The sequence below is a fragment of the Mixophyes fleayi genome, chromosome 5 (genome assembly GCF_038048845.1).
Source record: "Mixophyes fleayi isolate aMixFle1 chromosome 5, aMixFle1.hap1, whole genome shotgun sequence".
Lineage (NCBI taxonomy): Eukaryota > Metazoa > Chordata > Amphibia > Anura > Limnodynastidae > Mixophyes > Mixophyes fleayi.
Genome location: NC_134406.1, coordinates 48,262,856 through 48,285,128, shown reverse-complemented (window position 1 = coordinate 48,285,128; position 22,273 = coordinate 48,262,856). Strand labels below are relative to the sequence as shown.

General features: G+C 37.3%; 1 protein-coding gene across 10 annotated transcripts in view; it reads right to left on the bottom strand.

Moving 5' to 3' along the window:
• Nucleotides 1–22,273, bottom strand: part of KMT2C (lysine methyltransferase 2C) — a 183,614-nt gene that overhangs the window by 85,159 nt on the left and 76,182 nt on the right. For all 10 annotated transcript variants that reach the window (XM_075212142.1, XM_075212141.1, XM_075212149.1 and 7 more), the window contains exons 7-8: nt 2,086–2,248; nt 988–1,159 (exon numbers count right to left, since the gene is read on the bottom strand). In XM_075212142.1, coding sequence (XP_075068243.1) covers nt 988–1,159; nt 2,086–2,248 — 335 coding nt within the window. The remainder of the gene's footprint in view (nt 1–987; nt 1,160–2,085; nt 2,249–22,273) is intronic.

The window sequence follows — 22,273 nt, the reverse complement described above, 5'->3', positions numbered from 1 at the left end:
GCATGTTTTTTATATCAAAGATCACATCCAAATCATAGTTAACATTCCTTTTTGATCATCTGTCGGTGGTATAGGGTTTCCAGAGTCAAGCATGTCCTTGGCTTGTAAGCAGCAGAGTAGGGTAGATTCATGCTATACAACCAAATATGGTTTATGTATGTCAAGGGTATACCTTTCACAAGAAACTGTTCACAAATAATCTACATTTGTTTTACTAGTGAAAACATAACATTTTCAGTTTATTACAATAAGTAAATTGTTTCCACAAAGATAAAAAGAAGGATAAGTCTGAAGTATAGTGAATCAAAATAGGAATGAACATATTCAATTTAAAAGTTTACTTATTTTATTTCAGATTAGGTGCTAACACAAATAATCTTTCTACATAAATGTTCATTCCTATGTTCTGTTTTCATATATCAATAGTAATTTTATGTATTTGTGTTTCTTATCCCTAACTGAAAACAAATATTGGAGGTAAAGTCCTGCTATAGAAAAGCGTACAGCCTTGTAGTAAAGTCAGGACAGAAAAGAAGGGGTTAATAATGTGTGATGTTTGGGGAGAGAATAGCACAATGTCAATGCTGCCACGTAAAAGCTCAGGTCACATACATTTATAGGATGGATTTAAAAAGTATTGTTTTTCAGAAACCATTAAGTGGAACAAATAAATTTATAGAATTAGACCGTTACATGAACATGTAACTGCAGGTATCTTGTATGCAGCCGAGTATAGCCAATAAGGTGTTACTGACATGACAGGTTTCTAGAAGAGGTAAAGGAAATGATAAATGAAATACCAACTGCTGTAAAGCCTACTTTCTTGGGCAACTATTTGCAGTGCACAAAGAGAACACATGCATATATTAAAATACATGTATAATAAGCACAATGGGGATCTATTACCCCCCCACATATATCAAGGCACTCATCTTACACATGGTATACACCAAACTCACTAAAACAAAACACAGATTTGTAACTTACTTGCAATTCTGGCAAACTTTGCAGTCTGGACACTGCCAGCCAGCACGCTTCAAAGGGGTCACCACTATGTCCAGACACATACCGTGGTAATGCTGACCACAAGTTGTGCAAAAAAGCTGGTCCAACAGGTCTCCAGAGCTGTCACACAGTGCACAGTTTGCATCATCCTTAGCTGGAAGAGAAAACGTACTCACACAATGCTTGTTTGAGACACATGACAAACAGAACAAACCTCTAGGACAGTGATGGGCAAACTACGGCCCGCTTAGAGGTTCTATCCGACCCGCCAATATTTTTAAAAAATTCATTAAAATATGCATAAAATTATTAGGGCCGACCCTGTGTGTCAGAACCTTCATTTTTATGCCTTCCCAGCTATTTCCTCCATTACACTTCATCCTCCTTCCTAAAAGGACACTTCGTATGTCAAACACCTGCCCGCCCCCTACTGGCTGAAAGTCATGTGAGAAGAGATGGGCTGGGCCATATACTAAGGCGGATTTCAATTGGCTGCTGTGTTGTTAGTGGCTCACCAGAAAGACGGATCTGCAACAACCTGCTGAAATAAGTGCTGTGTCTGTACGATCGCTGCACTTATAGAGGTAACACTGCTATATAACACCCTCCCGTCCCATTCAAAAAATTTGTATTATATATTTCGATATTTGAGTTTTTTAATAAATTATATTGGCCCGCCTAAAGTTTTTTTTTTTTATTTGGCCAGCTCCTGAAAAAGTTTGCCCATCACTGCTCTAGGACATTAAAATATACTTGGTCGCGTTGTATATCAAAGTTTCACTGTCTGAATATTACATTGTTCCAGGAACAGTTCTGATGGTTTCAAACAATCTATTCCAAAACTTCCCTCCAGGTTGCTGAGCCATAGTAATGCCTCTACAACACCTGCTGTACTACGCCAAAATCAAACATTTTGCTCATTATTGTAACTACCTCTATGAGACTGGGTGATTCTGAAACTACAAAACTGGCTACTTATAACTATGTGTAGTTCTAATTTTATACCAGAAAAACAGCAATTGAAGTCCACAAGCTTCTTTACAGTACATAAAAGACTCAGATAAGACATTACAAACTTACAACGCTCAAGAGCCTGGTCAATGTGCTCTGGGCAAAGAAGAGAAAAACAGGTAAGATCCTGAAAGGCACCGGATCCAGCAGCGCAGGGATAATGGTATGTCTGCGAACAGGTCTCTTCACAGCATTTGATAGTAGCTCCCAGGTGCTTACAGTACGCACATGGCTACAAACAAAAGGAGAAAATAAAACATTTTAAGTATGTTGAGACATTTATATTGCCAAGAAGTCATACATACATCTTATGGCATAAAACAAAAATTACTGTAACTCTAAAGTTTACTTTCTCATACATTGCTTGGTAGCTGCCATGGCAAGAATTGAAACAATTTGTATGATCATGTTGGCCCTTGACAGCACAGTTTTACTTACACACAGCAGAGGCAACCAGCGTGTGGTCTGAACCAATATTCATGGTAATGAGGCCCATAAATTTACAGGTTACAAGTGAATTCATAATGTACATCATTAAGGACACCACCAAAATGTCTGCCTCCAGTATGTGCAGGCAATGGGCTCTAAAAGACACATCAGTGAAGTGAACAAATGGCAGATAGAACTATTAAAAATAATGTATGACTGCGTAGGGGAAAAAAAACCAACTTATGTTTGTTGAACGTTTATATAAATAAGTGCACATAAATACAGATTGTAAACATGGTGTATCAGACTTCTAACACAAATGATCTGTGCTGCACAGCTGCAAGACTATACTAACAGTTTTTAAATAGAACTTCACAAAAATGAGTCCAAAGCACCTGAAGTACACAGGTTTCTTCCTTTACACATTTAAACTTCACATAATGCAGTTGAAAGTTTTTGCATTATAAACAATATTCATTTGTGCTTGGTTTTTATACACTTCAATAAATACACTCATCTACTAACAAATGTATCAGCAGTTCATAGTGAGTCAATGATTTGACCACAGCAACTAATGTGATTTATACAGAACAAGGGCCCCCTAGATGCAAGAATAATCTTAAGGCAACTTTATCACACAATGCACGTGCACAGTGCTATGCAGCAAAGCATAAATTACTGGTATTTAATGTACATTCATTTGACTGAAATCGTCCTTATACAAAGATCTCAGCATACTATTTATTGAACACTGCTTATACTTCAATGCACAATACGTTATCAACATTTGACAACTACAGTAAAGGCAAGAAGTGGCTGAGCTTACCCCTCAAACAATTATTTACATTAAGGTGACCCTGCCGTTCTCAACCACTAGTTTCTGATTCAAAAGTACATTAAAAACTTTCCTAAATACAATTGTAACCATATATTGAAGGGGGGATTATTTGTCTTTCACCAAATGTTCATTTGTGAAAATACCAACCACATGCCAGGTATAATCTATGCAGAGATGATATAGACCAAGCAGTTAGAGTTGGGGAAACATACACATCAGGGGTGTCCAACCTTTTAGCTTCCCTGGGCCACATTGGCAGACGACGAATTGGTTTGGGCCGCACATAAGATACACTAACAATAACGATAGCTGATCATCCAAAAAACCATAGAAAACATAGTTAACATATCTATAATATAAATGTCTAGTGGCGTGTTAGTCTGTGTGTGGAAAAAATAAACCCAAGCTGCAGCGCCACCTGCTGGGCGGAGTTATACACTGACCTACTAAATTCTTAGTGTGTGTGGAAAAAAAAAATTCAGAAAGGGCTGAAATTTGGTATAGTAAGTTGTTTTTAATTTGTTAATTTAATGTTAATTGTTAAAAGTGTTTATAAAGATTTAAAAAAAATATATATATATTTCTTGAAGGAGAAGTGACAGTTAGGAGTGGTTGGTGGTTGCCGGGGGTGACAGTGGGGAGTAGTTGGTGGTTGAGGCCTGGGCTATGGCCCAAATGCATGACAAGAACCTTTTTAACACCTTAAGTAGCTTGATTTGACTAGAATGCATGAGTATCATGCACGGGTTAACACATATATATATATATATATATATATATATATATATATACACATACATACACACATACATATACATACATACATACATACATACATACATATATATATATATATATATATATATCACTTTTTTTTCAAATCCCCCTATACTTGCCTTTCAATCGCCCTGTTCAAAAAAATCCTCTCTAGTTATTATACTATAATCACTTTTTGTATTGTTTCGATGCAATATCAATAAAGTGCATTTAAGCCAGGCATTGTATATCAGGGTGCAATGACCAGGCCTGCGGTACCTGACATATACATCACTATGACCCCAAATTGTGACCTGTTTTGATAATTACACCACTATGTTAGTTAAGGGATAACAACTTATAATGGGCCAAAGAGAATAATATATAATGCCCCATTAGTAATACAAGTAGAAGTATGTAGCAGGGAGATAAGGTCCATGATGCTCCAGGACCAGGTGACTTATTCATTTGTCAGCGTCCCTTGAAATAATAAAAAAAATCCCCCTTAACTTACCTTTTAATCGGCTTGTTCTCCTGTCCTCTCCTCTTCTTTTCTCCAATTCTGTGCTGCCGGTTGTTCTTCTCGCGTGGGTGTCTCCTCTGTGCTGCGCTCCGCAATGGATGTTGGGCATGATGACATCACGCCCGACATTCACTGCGAGCGCCGCACGGAGGAGAAGACAAGGGAGGGAGCCGGAGTACCAGCTGACGTGACCGCGTGACCGCAAGGTAAGTATTTTCTTTTTTGCAGGATTTTTTTTTCCATTAAGAGCGCTGCCCCCTTGCCACAACCAAAACTCCTTCTGGGCCACATTTACAGGCATGCTGGGCCGCATGCGGCCCGCGGGTTGGACAACCCTGCACTACATGATAAAAAGAATGCGTAAATTCCAAGTGTATTTGGCCATTTCAGCCACACCCATTGTGAATAGGTGAATAAAAATCAAGCATATAACCATGACTTGTACTGAAGAGCTCAGTGACTTTCAACATGGCGCTATTAGATGCCACCTATCCAATAATTAATTTCATCAAGTTTCTGCCCTGCTAGAGCTGCCATGTCAACTGTAAGTAAGGTTATTGTGAAGTGGAAATGCTTAGGGACAACAACAGCTCAGCCATGAAGTGGTAGGCTACATAAGCTCAAAGTGCAGGACCACCGAGTGCTGAAGCTGGCAGCACACAACAGTCTGTCCTCCGTTGCAACACTCACTACAGTGTTCTAAACTGCCTCTGGAAGCAGCACAGCACAATAACTGTTCGTCGGGAACTTCATCATCATTTATTTATATAGCGCCATGGCTGAGCAGCTACACACAAGCCGCAGATTACCAGGAGTAAACTTTTATACCCGAATGCGTACTGCCGACTGTAAAGTATGGTGGAGGAGGAATGATGGTCTGGCTTTCTTTCATGGTTTGGCTTTGTCCCACAGAAAGGAAATCTTAATTCTACAGCATACCATGACACTCTAGTTAATTGGGCGCTTCCAACTTTGTGGAAACCGTTTGAAGAACTTCCTTTCCTGTCCTGGTTTGAGAGCCCTCACCTCAAACCCTATTGAGCACCTCTGGGATGAAATAACCTGCAGATTGCGAACCAGGTCTTATTGCCCTACATCACTAATGCTCTTCGTGCTCTTGCTCTCAATGGAACACAGTGTTCCAAAATGTAGTGGAAAGCCTTCAGAGAAGAGAGCAGTTATAGCAACAAAATAGGGTGCCAATTCCATATCCAAAGTCATTCCACATGTGCTAAAGAATACACTTAAGTTCTATGGGATGCTCATTTAGTGCTTGTCAAAACATTTCTTAGAACATGTTTAACCTGTGGCCAGAACATTTTCATGTGTTATCAACATAGAGTGCAGAGGGTGAATTCTAAGCATTGATAGAGGAAACAGCGAGAAGCGTTGAGCAATGGCTCAAAAGAAACATGACATTACTAATTCAGGAAGTGGAGGAGCATCCATGGGAGTATATGACTGGTTCCACACTTGGCTAAACTGACTGCTACAAGAAGAAGCAGGCATGGCCCAAGGACATGCCTATAACTATCTGACCTTTATTGAGTACACATATTTAAGATGCCTGTCCTAGCGAGACATCAGGTGAATACATTCCAAAGTAATTTTATGGCATTGGTTACATTATGTGAAAGTACCAAGCGAAATATTTAGACACACATTATGATTATTTATGTTTTTCCCCTAGCAAAGATACATAAAACAAAAATCTAGTCATTTCAATATATTAACGCAAGAAACCCATATATTACACACAAAAGCAAAATCTCAGGCAGTCAGATGCAGCAAAACCATGGAAGTTAGCCTGATCATAGATGTTTAAACCTCCTACTTTAAAATGTAACAAATACAAAACAATTGGAAAAGCATTCATATCTGGCATGTATCAGTAGATTAAAATAGCAGATCACAAACAGCAAACTTTTAAATGCAATGTCGGCAGGTTTATTATATGAACACGCCAAACATGAAATTGTCCTAAAAAAATGCATTGTTGCTTTCTCTCACTTTTCTTTTTATAAAACCTGTAGGGCTCATCCTTATGTAGGGCAGTTCCTAAAATACTGCACTAAAAACATGGAGATTCTTACAGAACATACAAGTACATATTGTAACAGATTTGTTGTTTATGTTACATTGCTAAACAATGTCTTTGTTTTACAATGTTTGGGCAGCACTGAGCAGACTAACTGAGCCAGTCACCTTCATTGAGGATACAGAGCAGCAGCACACACGTCTGGGTAGTCAGATACCTCATCAGAAACACCTCAATACATGCTCAGAGAGAAGAAGCTCCGAGAAAGCCACCAGTAAGAGGAACAATGTGAATCCAGACTCCTTAGTGCCATAATAGCTGAACAAATGATAACAGCTGCAGAAACCAAGGATGCTGACATTTCACATTTCTGTAAACAAGTCTACACGACTTGTGAAAAGTTCCACTTGAACACCTAAAATTTAACCAATTATTTTATAGGCATTTCCCCAACAGGAGACAAAATATATTGGGCAAATTTGTCTCACTTAAGAGTTCATGTCATAGATTCTGAACAACTGTCCACTCTACTTACAAACTGTGGGGTAGGGAGTCCTCAAAATTGTAGCCCTCTCTTTGGTAGTTATGTAGGACGTATGATGCATTATGACCATACAAACATGAAAAGGAGTAAGTTACATAGCATTACAGAAAATTCCTTTTCTCAGAAGGAACAAATAATGTACACTTTGTAATGGACACCGTTCTTATGTTAATTAAGACCTTTTTTAGGATATGTTATATATTATATTTGGTGTTATACAGAAAAGCTTGTTGCACCGCACATGGTCCTTCCTACTAACACAAGAGGCTTTGGTATGTTGAACTTTTCTACTGGCAATTTACAACCAATTTATGAGGTTTTACAAGTTTTAGAATTGCCTAAACGGTCATAGGCTCCTAAATCATTGGCAATAAATATATAAGAGTTATACCAGTAAAACTATTCAAAATAACTACTTGTAGTTGAAAACTCTGAATAATTTCTAGGTAGCACCTGTATCTGCATGTGCTTGTTATCCAATGCACTAAATGTTATTTATAAACACCTAATGCTGCTACCCCCTCCACATAGCCACCATAGGCTCTGACATTAATTTGCTTTACCTTGTATGCCTCGTTACCAATCTAACAAATTATCATCTTCCCAAGAGAAAAGAGAACATGGAAGGAACAAAACTTCAGTCACCTGACAAATTGTTAATAAAAATTTAAATGTCAATAAATAAAAAAAATAAATATCTGCTTGACTAATTGCCTTTATCCAATCTCCCTTATTTATGTTTAAGAAATACTGATAATGCTATTGCACCTCTATACTGGACATAAGATGGGTATAAAATGTATACTTGCTTTCAGAAGGCAAAAGTAAAAACAATACTAAAATAATTGAATTAGGTGCACATTTCCACTCATATATAGCAAAGCTAAAGCTAAAATCTGCACTAAATTCAATAATAGATGACTTGCTAACAGACACAAAACTACATAGCAGATATAAAACATTCCTGACAAAAGGGGATTTTATTTCAAAGTGGAAAAACCCCCCCCCCAAAGGACACTAGAAGCCAGTAGGGAAGTCCTATAACCCGTAGATTAGGGGAACATGAAAAAGAGGGGCAGGGAAGGTGAAACAACGAGCAATTAAAAATATAGGGAGGGATGCAAGGGGGAACACAGGGATGGGAGTACCTGAATTGGGAAGGGAGAATGAATACAGGGAGGGAATGAAAATGACAGCATAAATGAGAGCAAAAGGAGATATCAATCTGTCCAAACTGGTGCACATCTGGCTGGTTTAGATGTGCTTACTGTTAACAATTTTGTACATCCACTGTCTGTGTGCCAAGTTTCTTTCTATTGCTAAACTCTAACTTTTGCAGAATGTTGCCAAACCCAGTCTAATAATGAACAGAAGCATTTTCTCTGTAAATATTGTAGCAATCATGTTGGTTTTTATGGTATTTGGTACCTCCAGAAACACACTGACTGTAGCAATATTCTTAGTATAATCATGAAATTCCATGGAGAGTCCCCCTTGCCGAGACTCTGAGGGACCAATGGCTGAAAGCAGTACTTCCAGCATCTTGCCTGCTGTTAAACCCCTCCTTCTATCCATCACCACTTTCCGATGAAAAAAATTGCAGCAAGCCCTATAATGGTGTAATTCATACAGGAACAACAGGAATGACTGCCTATTGTCCCTAAACAATTTCTCTACACTTCACAGAAAAAACAACACTCCCCTATACCCACAATTCCACATCCTGTATTTTGGAGGAAGTATGACTAACAAGATATATGGGCTTTTTATTCTTCATTTCTAATTCATTGTACACAATGCTAAATTACCACAGTACAAATTTAGAGCATTAATCTTGCTAGAATTTTAAAAACTCATGGGTATGATCTTTAACAATTTTAACATAATATCGACTAGCCATACCCTTATTTTAATTCCATATTTGTAGTTTATGAATGCATGATGGGCTCACAAAATTGTAATATAGGCTACATAACCAAAACACAGACTGGTCCCCAAGCTCTACTGGCACTAAAAACTGAAGTCCACTATTCTCAATAAATGGCTACAAATGTAATGCAACACATGACAAACGGCTGTGTTATAGTGGATACGGAAACCACAAGCTGCACACGAGATGTGGCTTCATTTTATTATATATTAAAATGCAAGAGATGAATTCAGCCTAATTTTATTACCTTTTAATAAATATGATCAATTCACATTCGGTTTTTGAAAATTTTTAAAATGTAATTGTTTATAACCTTAATACCTTAATTCTTTCAGAAGAACATTAGCCTTTAATTCTTACGTTTCATTATTGTCAGCTATTCTACATAAACACATGCTTAGAAAGGTTATGAATCAAAGAATATGAATGGAAATGACCTGCTCTTAAAAACCATTATGGTCAGTGGGTTCTTCTAAAAAAACAAAACAAAACAAAAAAAAACAAAAAAAAAACCCACCTCAGTGAATGTGTTTTGTTTCTGGAAAATATTGCTAAATAATTCAACATCCAGTTCATGAATGTAGAATTCATACTTATCTTTGGTGTGTAGTTTATACATTCATGATGTGGACTAAAAGTATGGGGGAATTTAATTTGATGACTGACAATCAACATGCTATATGCATCAATTACATGTCATTTTGTAGGAGATTTTAGTGAATTTTATTGGTGTATTACGTTATTGCCACACATTGCTTACCTTTAATGGTTGAAACTTGAGGGGCCTTGTCACCCAAAATTGAATTTCCTGAACTATCCTGGGTTAAAACACACTCCTGAAGAGAGTTTAACCATTTCTCTATGTGCAGTTTGTAATTTCCTTATAGATCTGTGAAGGTGATCCTTATAGACAGCAGCACCAGAAGGAATATGTGGATTAATTGCAGTTACAGGTGTATACTGTACATATAACACATGAAGGCACTGCACAGTGCACACAGACTGAATGGGACAAAGTACAGAGAGCAGTGTTTCTCAACTCCAGTCCTCAGGGAAACCTAACAGTGCATGTTTTCCATATCTCCTTGCTGGAGCACAGGTTGATTCACATTGTAAAAGATCCACAGGTAGAAGTAATTTGTTTCACTTGTAATCTGGAAAACCTGCACTGTTAGGGCACCCATAGGACTGGATTTGAGAAACCCTGCTATACATGGTAGACACACAAGCATAATGGCATAATACGGAGGTGCTCAAACCCAGTCCAAAAGTGCTACCAAAAGGTTATGTTTTCAGGATTTCTATCTGTAGAAAAGGTGGGAAAATTACTGACCCAGAAAAATAGATTAACTCACCTGTGCATGAATAACGAAATCCTGAAAACATGAACTGTTGGCAGCTCTTGAGGACCAAGTTTGATCACCTCTGCCGAATGAATGTATTATAAAAAAATATGGGAATTTTGAACATATTGGTTTCTGTTTCTTTGCATTTTGTATGCCCTCTACAGAACGGTCAACATTGAGGTTTTAATGTCTATCCCTAGTATACACCTTTTTTTTATATAATAAATGCTTAAGGATAGAAATGTCTCCAAGTTCAGGAGCAGGGCAGTTCTTTTAAGGGACAGATGAATGTGAATTTCTCCAAGTTCAGGAACAGAGCAGCTCTTATAAGTTTATAATACTGTTGCCATATGCAAACGCACACAAAGCTTTGCTGAATTAATAATGGAACAGAATTACAACATTAGCATTATTGAAGCTTTAGAGCTGTCGATGCACCTTAATTGCAGACTTTAAAAAAGAAGTTTACAGCTGAAAGGCTCCAATGCTGGCGCTGCCTCACCTGCCAAATCCTTGTCAGGTCTTTTATGACGCATGAGTCATGTATCTACCAGGAGTCATAACTGTTAAGTTAATTAGATCCCCCAGATTAATATGCTTAGCTCAGATCAGCATTGATTTTTCTAACCATTTAACAATGTCCCATAACAGATGTGAAGCCCAACAAACTCACTTTGCCTTCATGTTTACAAAGTGTGATGACATTTTTACAATTATGCATAATCTGCTCAGCCAGTATTAAAAAGAGACATAATAATTCTTTGCCATCTGCTTTTTAATTTCACATTCGCTTGCTCTACACGTTAAACTAATAATCATTTTTTGCACAAAGCTTGCATGGGAATAGGGTCTGAGGAGAAGGAAAACAAGCGTGTTATGCAAACTACTACATTAACCTAACCCATTAATGTTCAAAAAGCTGAAAAAGTTAAGGGTATCAATTTCCTCAAAAGAGCCTATATATTACTCACAGCCCCCTGGCAGAGGCAGCAGAGTTAGTTACAACATACACACAATTTCAAAATAGGTGGTCAAAAAGTTGACAATCCCTAAAATACAATATAAAACCAATATGAAACATATATTAACATTTAAATATATTAGAATTCTCAGACGAATAGATGTACATAAAGATTTTGGGATAGAACTTAAGTACGTGTATGTTATGCCCCCCCATACTAAAATTTGTGTTCTTCTCTGCAATATATAGGTCTGCTAGCTGGGGAAGGAGATTTAGTACAAAAATTATACTTTTGCAAGTAGTATCTAGCAGGTGAAGTGTGGTTAAATGCCAACTGCCAGCTAGGGTCATTTGCATTAACTATAACACACACATCAATAGGCCAGTACACGATCATTTAGAAAAAAAAGTTAAATAGTAAGAGCGTGTATTAAGCCTGTTGATATCTCAAACTGATGAGAACAAAGGCAGCCATCATCATTTATTAATATCAATTCTGCAGAGCTGTACAGACAAATAAGTATATAGTAGATACAGGGGGTATAGAGTGGAGACTCACATCAACAGTCAGGCATACAGAGAATCATAAATGTGCACATTTCTTTATGCAGAAGGAATGGCAATTGCAAAGAACAAAAGTACTAGCAATGTTTTGGAGATAAAGAAACATTTATTAGACTAGTAATTTACCTTAGGTGTTCTTAATTATGGCTACACAATAACTTGGTATAAACACTATCCCATCATCTTCTAAAAAAACAAACAAACAAACAAACAAACAAACTATTCTGTACTTCTAAAATTCCTATTTATATATCTCAGGAGGATATAACACCAATATCCTAGGTGATACTACCACATATTCAGCCTTTATGGGTCACTAGGTTTCTCTTCTGAGATCTGTAATGAATATAGTTTTTGACATTTTCTGGAATTGCTCATACATACAATATGTATATAAGAAGTTAAACCCTGTTCTCGTATTTTAAACTTCCATCCACCCACACCATGATAAAAAGGATATGCCTTTTCACGCTAGGGCATGTAAAAAAGAGAAATGGTAGATGACCACAAATTGTCTATGTGACAATTAAACTGTTAAGCTAAGCAGACAAGAGAAAGATAGCTAGATCACCCCTGGTGACTCAGCTGACATTTCACCATCTAGCTAAATGAACTGAGAATGTGAAAGCACCTAACAGGTCAACAGAACCGTGAAGAATATGATTGGGCTGTTTTGCTTCTAACTTTACCTACCTCTCCCCTCCTTTAACCTTTATGTCTCTCACATGAATGAACACTGTTGCTGCTCTGACCTTTACACAAGGACCAAGCCATCATGCAGCTGCGCTTAAAACTGCAAACAAATGGTGGCACAATCTGATATAATGGACTCCGCTTTCCTTACCAACCACTCGGACTACTCTACACCCACTGCTTATAAGCACATGAGCTGCTTGCATTAACATTTGATGAGCCACTAAATCAAAACCAGAATGTAGCCATTTAAACTGTATCAAGATGAGAATATAAACCTGAACAATAATATTCCTCTGTAAAAAAACAAAAAACAAACAAACCACACACTACTTTTCTGCTTAGAGGTGAAAAAATAATCACATAAGAGTCTGCATGTTTATAACTCCAAATCCCTTCTAAATTGCATTACATCAACGTGTAATAACACAACAGCAACATTAAGCAACTGCGGAAAACAGATGGAACAGGGCACATTTAATTTTTAACACCATAAAAGAAAGGAAAGAAAAGTGTGACCGGATGGGCTTACTTCGCCCCCCCCCCCCCCCCGGTCTGTAGAGGGGAAGAAGGAACGGGAGGGGGGATTGTCTGTCCTGCACAGTTTATCTAGATTCCCTCCTCACCGTCAGCAACAGACTGTTACAGACCACTCCTATTGGTAAACCTTGCCACCAGACACTCGCCGACTGCGAATGCCAACTGCTCAATAGTTGTAGGAGAAATCGGCTCCCATCTCATGGGTCCTTTACTGCACCCAGAACCGCATACTTCTAGGGTAGCTGGTTTAGCTGCTGCAGTGCCTCTTTGCTGTGGGCTGGCTGGTACCTCCTCACCGCTTACTTTGGATCAGGACTGCTGGGTAGCGGACAGAGCGTTGACACAGACGCTGGGTTCAACACAGGACAGTCGGGGAACAGATTAGTGTGTAAGTTCTTATCTGTTGGTCACAGGATACAGCAGGTAATAGTCACAGGCAGAATCTTCAAGCAGTGATGGTTTATTGCTCAAGAGTCCTGACATTGACTTTTACACACCAGTTTGTGGTACTGGTGATCATCCAGAAGTTCACATAGAAAATGCTACATTACATGGTCAAACAGAGCTCCCTTTTATACAGATTCTGACACACATGTTGGGAAGGGGGTAGCCCAGCCCCTGATCCCACCAGGCCCCATAACATCTGATATCACATCAGATGATTTAACATCAGGATGTGATATTACTCTAGATGTGGAGTTAATGCAATTTAAGTTACAAAATAAATAAAAAACTGATTTCTGGAAACTTTCTGCTAGCATTATTCATGTAGTTTGTCTATCTTTTTAATAAGACAAGATACAGGTAGCCACGCCCTTCCGGGCAATCGGGCTAAAGCAGATGGTCGCTTCTGGGATGAAAAGACTTACTTAGCATTTCATGCCTTCAGCAAACAGGCTTCCTCTAACCTGGCATAATACACTAGAAATCAATACATATCCTATGCCGAAGTAAACACAATATTAAAAAATATCAGTATATGTGCAATGATATACAGTGGTACACCGCAACCCTAATTACAGTAAGTATCTACAATAAGTTTTGCATAGGTGATCCAGCCACAAAAAGCAAATTGAAATTTCTCTCTCAATTTTATAAGGTTGAATGAACTGTGATGAAGGTCCACTTCAATTCCAGAAGATGTCTGCACAGCAGCTACATCTAACTTCACAATCTCTTGCTCTTTTGGGTGCCTGGTACATCTAAACCCATTTCTGTATTAGCAAGCTAAATAATATACCTATAACAACACAGGAGTTTCTGCATGACATTAGCTGTGCTAGCAGACATTATTAAGCCATTATTAGGAAGCAAGTGTTTCACTATCTTGCATCATTCTGATACAAACGTCAGAGTATGGGTTGTCTCCGAACACAAATGCTGTGTTCAGACTGTAGACTAAAAAAATCAAATATAGGAAGACTGTAATATGACTACTTTAGCTTTTTTTGACGGAAAAGAGTGGAAATAACGCACACCAGAATCTAACCCAATATACTGTGAACAATAAGTATAAAATTGTTAATAGTTACACTAATTTTAATGTTTTTCACTGTCCATGCCGTTTGCAGTATAAGGGAAGCATGTCACGTACTTTCTCGATTGTTACTTCTTCTCAATAAACAGCAAAATATACCTCTAAACATTTTTTCCTACATCACCAGTATATCCAAAAATTTGTATTATCTTATTTAGAAAGTGCAACTTGGTAATTAGCATTGTACACAGAGGGGATCATAATACAAATAAATAACATACATGAAACAGAAGGTGAAGATGACCCTGTCTAAATGAGCTTACAATCTATGACGTGCTGGGAACAACAACCCCCGTAGGTGTTGGTGGGAAAAGTATGTGACTACTGTATGGCAGAAACATTATCAGACACTCGCATTGCTGTGCGGCTACCAGTGGTGCGATATGGTTCGAATGAGCAGATACAGAGAAATGTGAAGACATGAAAGACTAACTATTTATTGTATACCTGTGAAGACCGTCAACTGCTGGCAAACATGACTGTCCTTCACCACTTAACTTACTTATTCTTGTGGCTATTAGCCAGCTCTGAGAAGCTATGCCGGCAGCGGCTGGAGGAACAAATGCAGCAATAACAATGACCAATAAACTCACTGGACCCAGCAGCTCAACACTAATGGTATCGTAGCAGGCCTGTCTATGGTGTGAGGATGTTCCTCTGTTCCCACTGCCTTAATAAATGTTTAACAGTTTTATATTTGTGGGAAGATGTTTGAATGGGAGTTATAGCGGATATAAAATGCTGACATCTCTAACTGCCATCAGCATGACCCAAGATCAAAAAATATCTTAAAATAAAAGGAATAGAATTTATAGATCATAAATAATATAGAATACAATAAGACGGAGAGGCAGGTTTAAAAACTTTTTCAAAGAGTTCTGGATATTTAGTCTTAAAACTTTAAAATTTCTGAATCTTTGAGCCCAATTTGAATTAGGAACATAAGACCATTCAGCGGACTGAATTTAATGTAATTTAAAAGGTTGACTTCCCATTATTAATATCTGGCTAGGTCATTTAATTTTTTAATTTGCTTAAACTGTATTTTTTTTTATAGGAGAACTTTAAGCAATTACCCTTCCTAACACTAGATTCCATATGTGGTGTTTTTGAGTAAAGGTCATAGGAGAGCATATCTAATCAACCAAAATGTATCTCTCAATCTATAGAACACTAAGAAATATCTTCTATGTAGGAGTTATTTTCGGTATGGAGTACCAGATATGAATAAAATGAACATTTATTTCAGCATTTTTAATTAAATATACATTATAACTATACCTGACAAGTCTAGGAAATCAAAGATTGATTCAGCATTCGAGTAAAAAAAAAAAAAAAAAATACAACAATTTAAATAGTAAATTATATTAAAATATTGTTGCAATTCTGGTCAATGCTCGGAACATGTTATGTTCCCGACAAGTCTGTGGCACTTGAATAGGTTGTTCCAGCTCAAATACATAAATATACATTATAGATATATAAGTTTTGATACGTTTTATAGATCAATTTGCTTCTTATGTGCAAATAATGATTAATTGAGAACTTGCACCTAAAATAATACGTGTTTCAATAATACCCTAAACACGTGCTAAACATTCTTCTTTAATGTGATTAACTTTTTTAAAAACTGAAGAAATATGGCAGCTGTATTCTTCTTTATATAAATAAATGGGTTCAGTGGAATATTGGATTTTCACCATTACAAATTAAATATACCCTCACACACGCTGTTTAACATAAAATATTCTTATTTCATATCAATTACTTCACAGTATCACAATTATTAATAAATGATTGATAACAGATAAACAAGTGTCTCCAGTATTCAGTAATTGTTGAACTTTTATTTCAGTTAATCAGACTGCTTATATATATTGATCTATTAATGTACTATTTGATCGATTTTATATCTAAGTATTTAAATTAAAATGATTTAAAATCAACTTAATTATTTTAAGGCTTAACCGATGACCTATTAAAGCTGTTCAAGGATTGGCCTGTTAAGGTTTAAATATCAAAAGACTGGAGCAAAACAGATTTGCCTATTAAGAAATCACAGTCCATAAAGAAAGGTGTCCGATGAATTCCTCCGCACAAACTCCACTACAATCTGCAGACCCTGCGAGGTTTATCTACCACAACAATTTAAATATATTTCACAGGGATAAGGACATTCGTTACCTGTCAGAACACATAAGGAATGGTGAGATTGAATACACCTGATAGTGCAAAAATAGTTTGATACGCTTTTCCCAAACAGTGTTATACTTGCATTCATCACTTAATGTTAGTGATGAATCTATGGGAAAAGGTCTTTGTAGACAAAAGTGAGCCAAAAGTGCTTTCCAGGTAATTACTTTCCACGGCAAGTACTTTCTCCACTCCGAATTATTTTTAAACATCGTGATTACTACAAATTAATTTCTGATAACAATGGAAAATAGAATATGATCCTAGCACATATCCACAGTCCCATATATAGTATGTGTAGAACATACAATTTTCTATGTATTAAGGATTAAAAACATATATTATTTATCTTAACAAAAGTCTATTAATATTAAAGTATTAATTAGTAGTATCAATGTATTCATATTTTTAAAAGATTACTTAATGAATCTTTTTATTAAATATTAATTCATCTGATCTACCAGTAGTTTTTACCTTGTGCTGCTCAATCCTTGTCAGCCTTGTTCATTTTGATTCCAATCATAGTAACATGGTTACCTGGAATCATTACAAACTGGGACATGACAAAAGCAATATGTTCTCTCATACACAGAGTTTTAAAACAGCTGTTCTTCAAATGCTTGCAAAATGCTCATTTGCTTTCATACCTGCTTAAATCACTGTAAGTAGTTGTTTTGGCAAACCAAGCGCACTTAATGATTTGGGAAGCAGGCCTGCTTTCTAGAGAGCTCTGCACATTTTTATTACCTGCTTGCAGACGTGGGCTTTTCTGCTGCAGCTGGCAACACATTGGGAGCTTGCCAAAAGGTAGGAAGACATTTAAAAAAGAGTCATGTAAATCCTGACTACACATATTTAGAAGGAGAGAATCACAAAACACAAAAATCAATTATTCACAGCTTATTTTACTTTCTTTTGTGAACAAGCACTTCCATAAATCTAGACCTTGGATGTCCAACTGAAGTTGCCTGTGAGCTGGATGTGATTTTTCAAGACTTTTCTAACCTCAACTTCACTAATAAGCTACATATACTTTGATACAGGTTTGGAATCTTTTATTCAGAAACCCATAATCCAGAACTGTATGAAGAGCAGGACAAAAATCACTGTTCTCACGCATACATTACACACACAAACCGTCTACAGTTACTGTGAAGAGAGCCGCTATGCAACTTAACTAGAAGGCAAATACCACAGCCAGAGAGGAGAATGACAGGGGTCACCACCTTCAAAGCAAATAAGTACATTTAGGAAAAGTACTGAAAAAAAACATTATCTAAATAGCTTTAAGTCCCAAACATTCTAGATGATAGATAACTCACTTTTAGGTTTATGTCACAATGTGACAATCATTTTCATAAGTATTTATAAAACAGTCCATGAACTTTGCATTAAGAGGCCATGTGTCAAAAACACCTCAGTAGTTTGTACAACCAAGTTTAGCAGCAATAACGTTAATTGTTTTTTGAGGTCATCAGTCTTGTATCATATATGAGGAATACTGGCCAAGTCTTCTTTACAACACTACTTCAGTTCATTGAGGTTTATACACAGCTCTCTACCCAAAACATCTCAATGGGGTTGAAGTTGGATTTGATTTGGCCAATACAAAACCTTCATTATTTTGTTTATTCTTTTATTTCCTCCTTGGCATAGTGTTGACAGAAATGCTTCTGAACAAATTGCCAAAGGGTCTACTTTTATATGGATGTGGCAGCACTTTATGATGACCAAATAATAAAGTACACTTAATTTTAAGAAATCACACTTTGCTCCACCTCAAAACCCTGTCCTTTCAATCCCACCAAACCTATCTACATATCTCCACTAGCCTCTCTACCCTTCTCCTGTACACTATGGAATGCAAGATCTGTTTGTAATGGCAAGGAGGTTGAGGGATTTAGAAATGAGTAGAGCATAAATGGATGCAGGTTTGTTAGAGACCTGACACAACATCCCCTGCAGGGGACTCTCACTCAATCACACTCCCAGAGCCAGAAACAGACAAGGTGGTGGAGAGGGCATTCTACTTCCTCCATCCTGCACCCTCCAAGTCATACCCTCTGAACCCTCCACTCTTATTCTCTTCCTTTGAAGTCCCTACTATCCATCTAGTTCATCCTCTCCACCTTCATGTTGCTGTCATTTGTCGCCCTCCAGGACAAATATTTAAATTCCTTGACTGCTTCGCTCACTAACCTCCTATCCTTTTATTTGCCTATTCTCATACTAGTTGATTTCAACATTCAAATTGATAATCCCGCCGTCTCTTCTGCCACTATGAATCTTGCTCTTACTTCCTCTTTTGGTCTATCCCTATGGACTGCATCACTTACCCACTGTGATGGACACTTCCTTGTCTTTTCCCGCTACTGCTCCATCTCTAGTTTCTACAAGTTTCCACTCCCTGACCACAACCTCCTTTCCTTCAGCCTCACCTTACTTCATGCCCTCCAAGTCCACATGCACACAGAGGCACCCAAGTACTCAAGACAATCCACTTCTCATTTTCACAAAATCAACTACTTTCTCCAATGACTGCATTGTGCTGCCCTATAATCAGACTGCCTCTTTCTACAAGAAAACATTTACTTCAGTCCTAGACTATGCAGCTTCTTCTACCACATATAGTTTCCAATCCAAATCCCAACCATGACACACCAAGCAAACCCAGTACCTGCTAAAGTGCTCTCGCACTGCAGCGCACCACTGGAGGAAATCATGTTCATCTTTTATCTGACGGCACTGGCCTTTCAATTGTCTTATAACAGACATTGCATCTTTCTAACCCATGTCACCTCTTTGCCAACTTCAACTCACTTCTCTGTCTACCCTGCACCTCTTCCACCTTCCTCCCTCATAGCCCCTGATTTTGCCACCTACTTGAAAAACAAAATCTGACACCATTCAACAAGCAATTTCCTGATGCCAAAATCCACACTCCACCCACTCTGTCCACCTTTACGTACACTCCCCAATCCACACACAATTCATTCTCTACAGAAAATGAAGATAAAGTATCTGCACTTATCTCATCATCTCAGCCTACCTGTCCCCTCATACCTTTTGTTTTCTTGTCTGCAATTATTTTGTCTACCTTGTATGTCCCTGTTTTAAGTAGCCCTGTTTTCCTTAATGTATGGCGCTACGGAGTACTGTGGCAACTTACAAATCTATGATAACACGTCGTTCATGCTTTCTCCCTATTGGCTTTTTGTGAAAAAATAATGAAATAGTAAAACCTATTATGGTTATTAGATTCAACAAATTTTAGGATTAGGGCAGGACTAGACGATTGTTAATTACGTCCAGATAGGTTAAAGAAAAACCTCTTAAATCTTTGTTTACACGACTGTACTAAAACAAAACAAAAAAAAAACAAGTAAACACCCTCTGCCCAACTAGCAGAATGATGTGTTTCTAATATCCAGACTTTCATACCCAGTAGACATGCAGGAGTCGGCCTAATTGCAATACCAAAAACAAATGGCAGAAATGACATCATTACTGTCCATAATTCAAAGGGGAGGATCACCATATATGGAAAAGAAGTTGTCAGTGGATATAAAGCAAGGAAAATGTAGAAGAGCCAGGCTGAAACACATTGGTGTCAAGTACCATCTGTAGAGCATTTTGTATTATCCTTTTTAAGTAGTCACATTGTGGAGGTCTGCAATCTCCAAAACCTGCTGTCCAAGTAAGGGTAACAGTCTGAGGTACAATATTTTGACACTGTCAAATATAAAGCAGAGCCTTTTGCACACAAGAAACAGGTTTGTACATTTGTGAGTGTTGCAAGGAAAGTGAGAATGTAAGAGAAGTGTCAAATCTGTAAATATTGGTGGAAACCTGTATTCAGAACAACGAGGCATATTTTTTAATTCTTAATTTATTACTGCCTGGAACATTTTTGTTTGGGTGACTCGATCTAATGGGTTTGACTAACATAAAAATTAAAATAGTTATGAGGAATCAAATATGAGATAAATAGTAACTGTTCCCTTCAATCTAGAAAGTATTCTTCTATAGGAGTCATTCTTGATTGTGACATTTTCAGGGCAAATCATTTTGCAAGAATTCATTCATTCAAAGTAAGAAAGCTGAAAATTAGCTTTTGACATAATAAGGAGTAAAATGTAAAAAAGTAAGGTTTTCCTATTTGATGTAAAACAATACTGCAGAAAGAAAGTGCGTCATGCCAGAAAGCCTTGGTCTGCAGACAAGCAGGTGACAATAAGCAGATAATTGGCCGTTCTGGGCTGATATAGGGATCACGGCGTGTGCACAGACATCTGTACAGTGACCGTTTACCAGGACAGTAATGTTAGTATGTCTTGTGGAGAAACCCAGGCTCAAACTACTTCTAAATATGTGTACATCATCAACATATGAGGTATGAAATCTATTAGCCCAGCAGGGAAAATACAGCCGTATGACTAGCTTTTATGTGTAGGTTACCAGACAAGGAAAGAGCATTCTGTTACAAACAGCAATGTAAAAGCAGATTGTACGTGACCAATTATGTCTCTGTCTGGTATGGAACTTCTTATACGTTAGAAGAAAAGAAAGGACTGCAAAATGACATCTTGTGTATGTTCCACCTTGCACCTGCAACTGATGAAGAAACACTAAGATCATAGTGTACAGATTGCTCTTCGCTTAAATCACAAATATTCTGTCCTCTGTCTTCCTGAATTAATCACCAGGGAACGGCGTCCAAACAGTGAACTTCTTCATTGTGCGATACCCCCTTGCTAACTAAACAATTCAGGTTTTATTTTTATATATATCGTGCATGCATGTTTTTATTCTATAACCAGGTGGGCTTTGAGGGGAGAAAGTTTTCTTTTTCTAGCCCCTTTTACATTAAGCTGCATGGAAATATACATTCCAATGTGGCTGGCAACCGCTTACTTCCCCATACAATATATACCCAGTATTACATTTATCATTAATAATTCTTCAAACAACACTTGTACCAGGGATTGTCCAACATCAAACCAATATATGAAGCCATAAAAAAAAGATAACATTCTAATTATTTAGAAACCATCTCAGTTATGTTTTAAACAGAGCGGTTCCTGGTCACCTTCTCATTTGTAACAGATACTCCGTGCGATGTCACCATGAGGGTTGTGCAAAAAAAATTTCCTTTATTTCCCATGAAATAAGTTGGGGTTTCTTTTGTTTTGTTTTTTTTAACTTGAATACATATGAACCTTATGAAAGATATGAATACACATGCTAATGTGGCTGTCAATCGCTAAATCGGCAGGCTCTGAATTTCTAGAAAAACTAGTTTGTATATATGTAATTCCACGTACAAAAACAATGCAAACTTGAATAAAGCAACTGAATTGAGAGA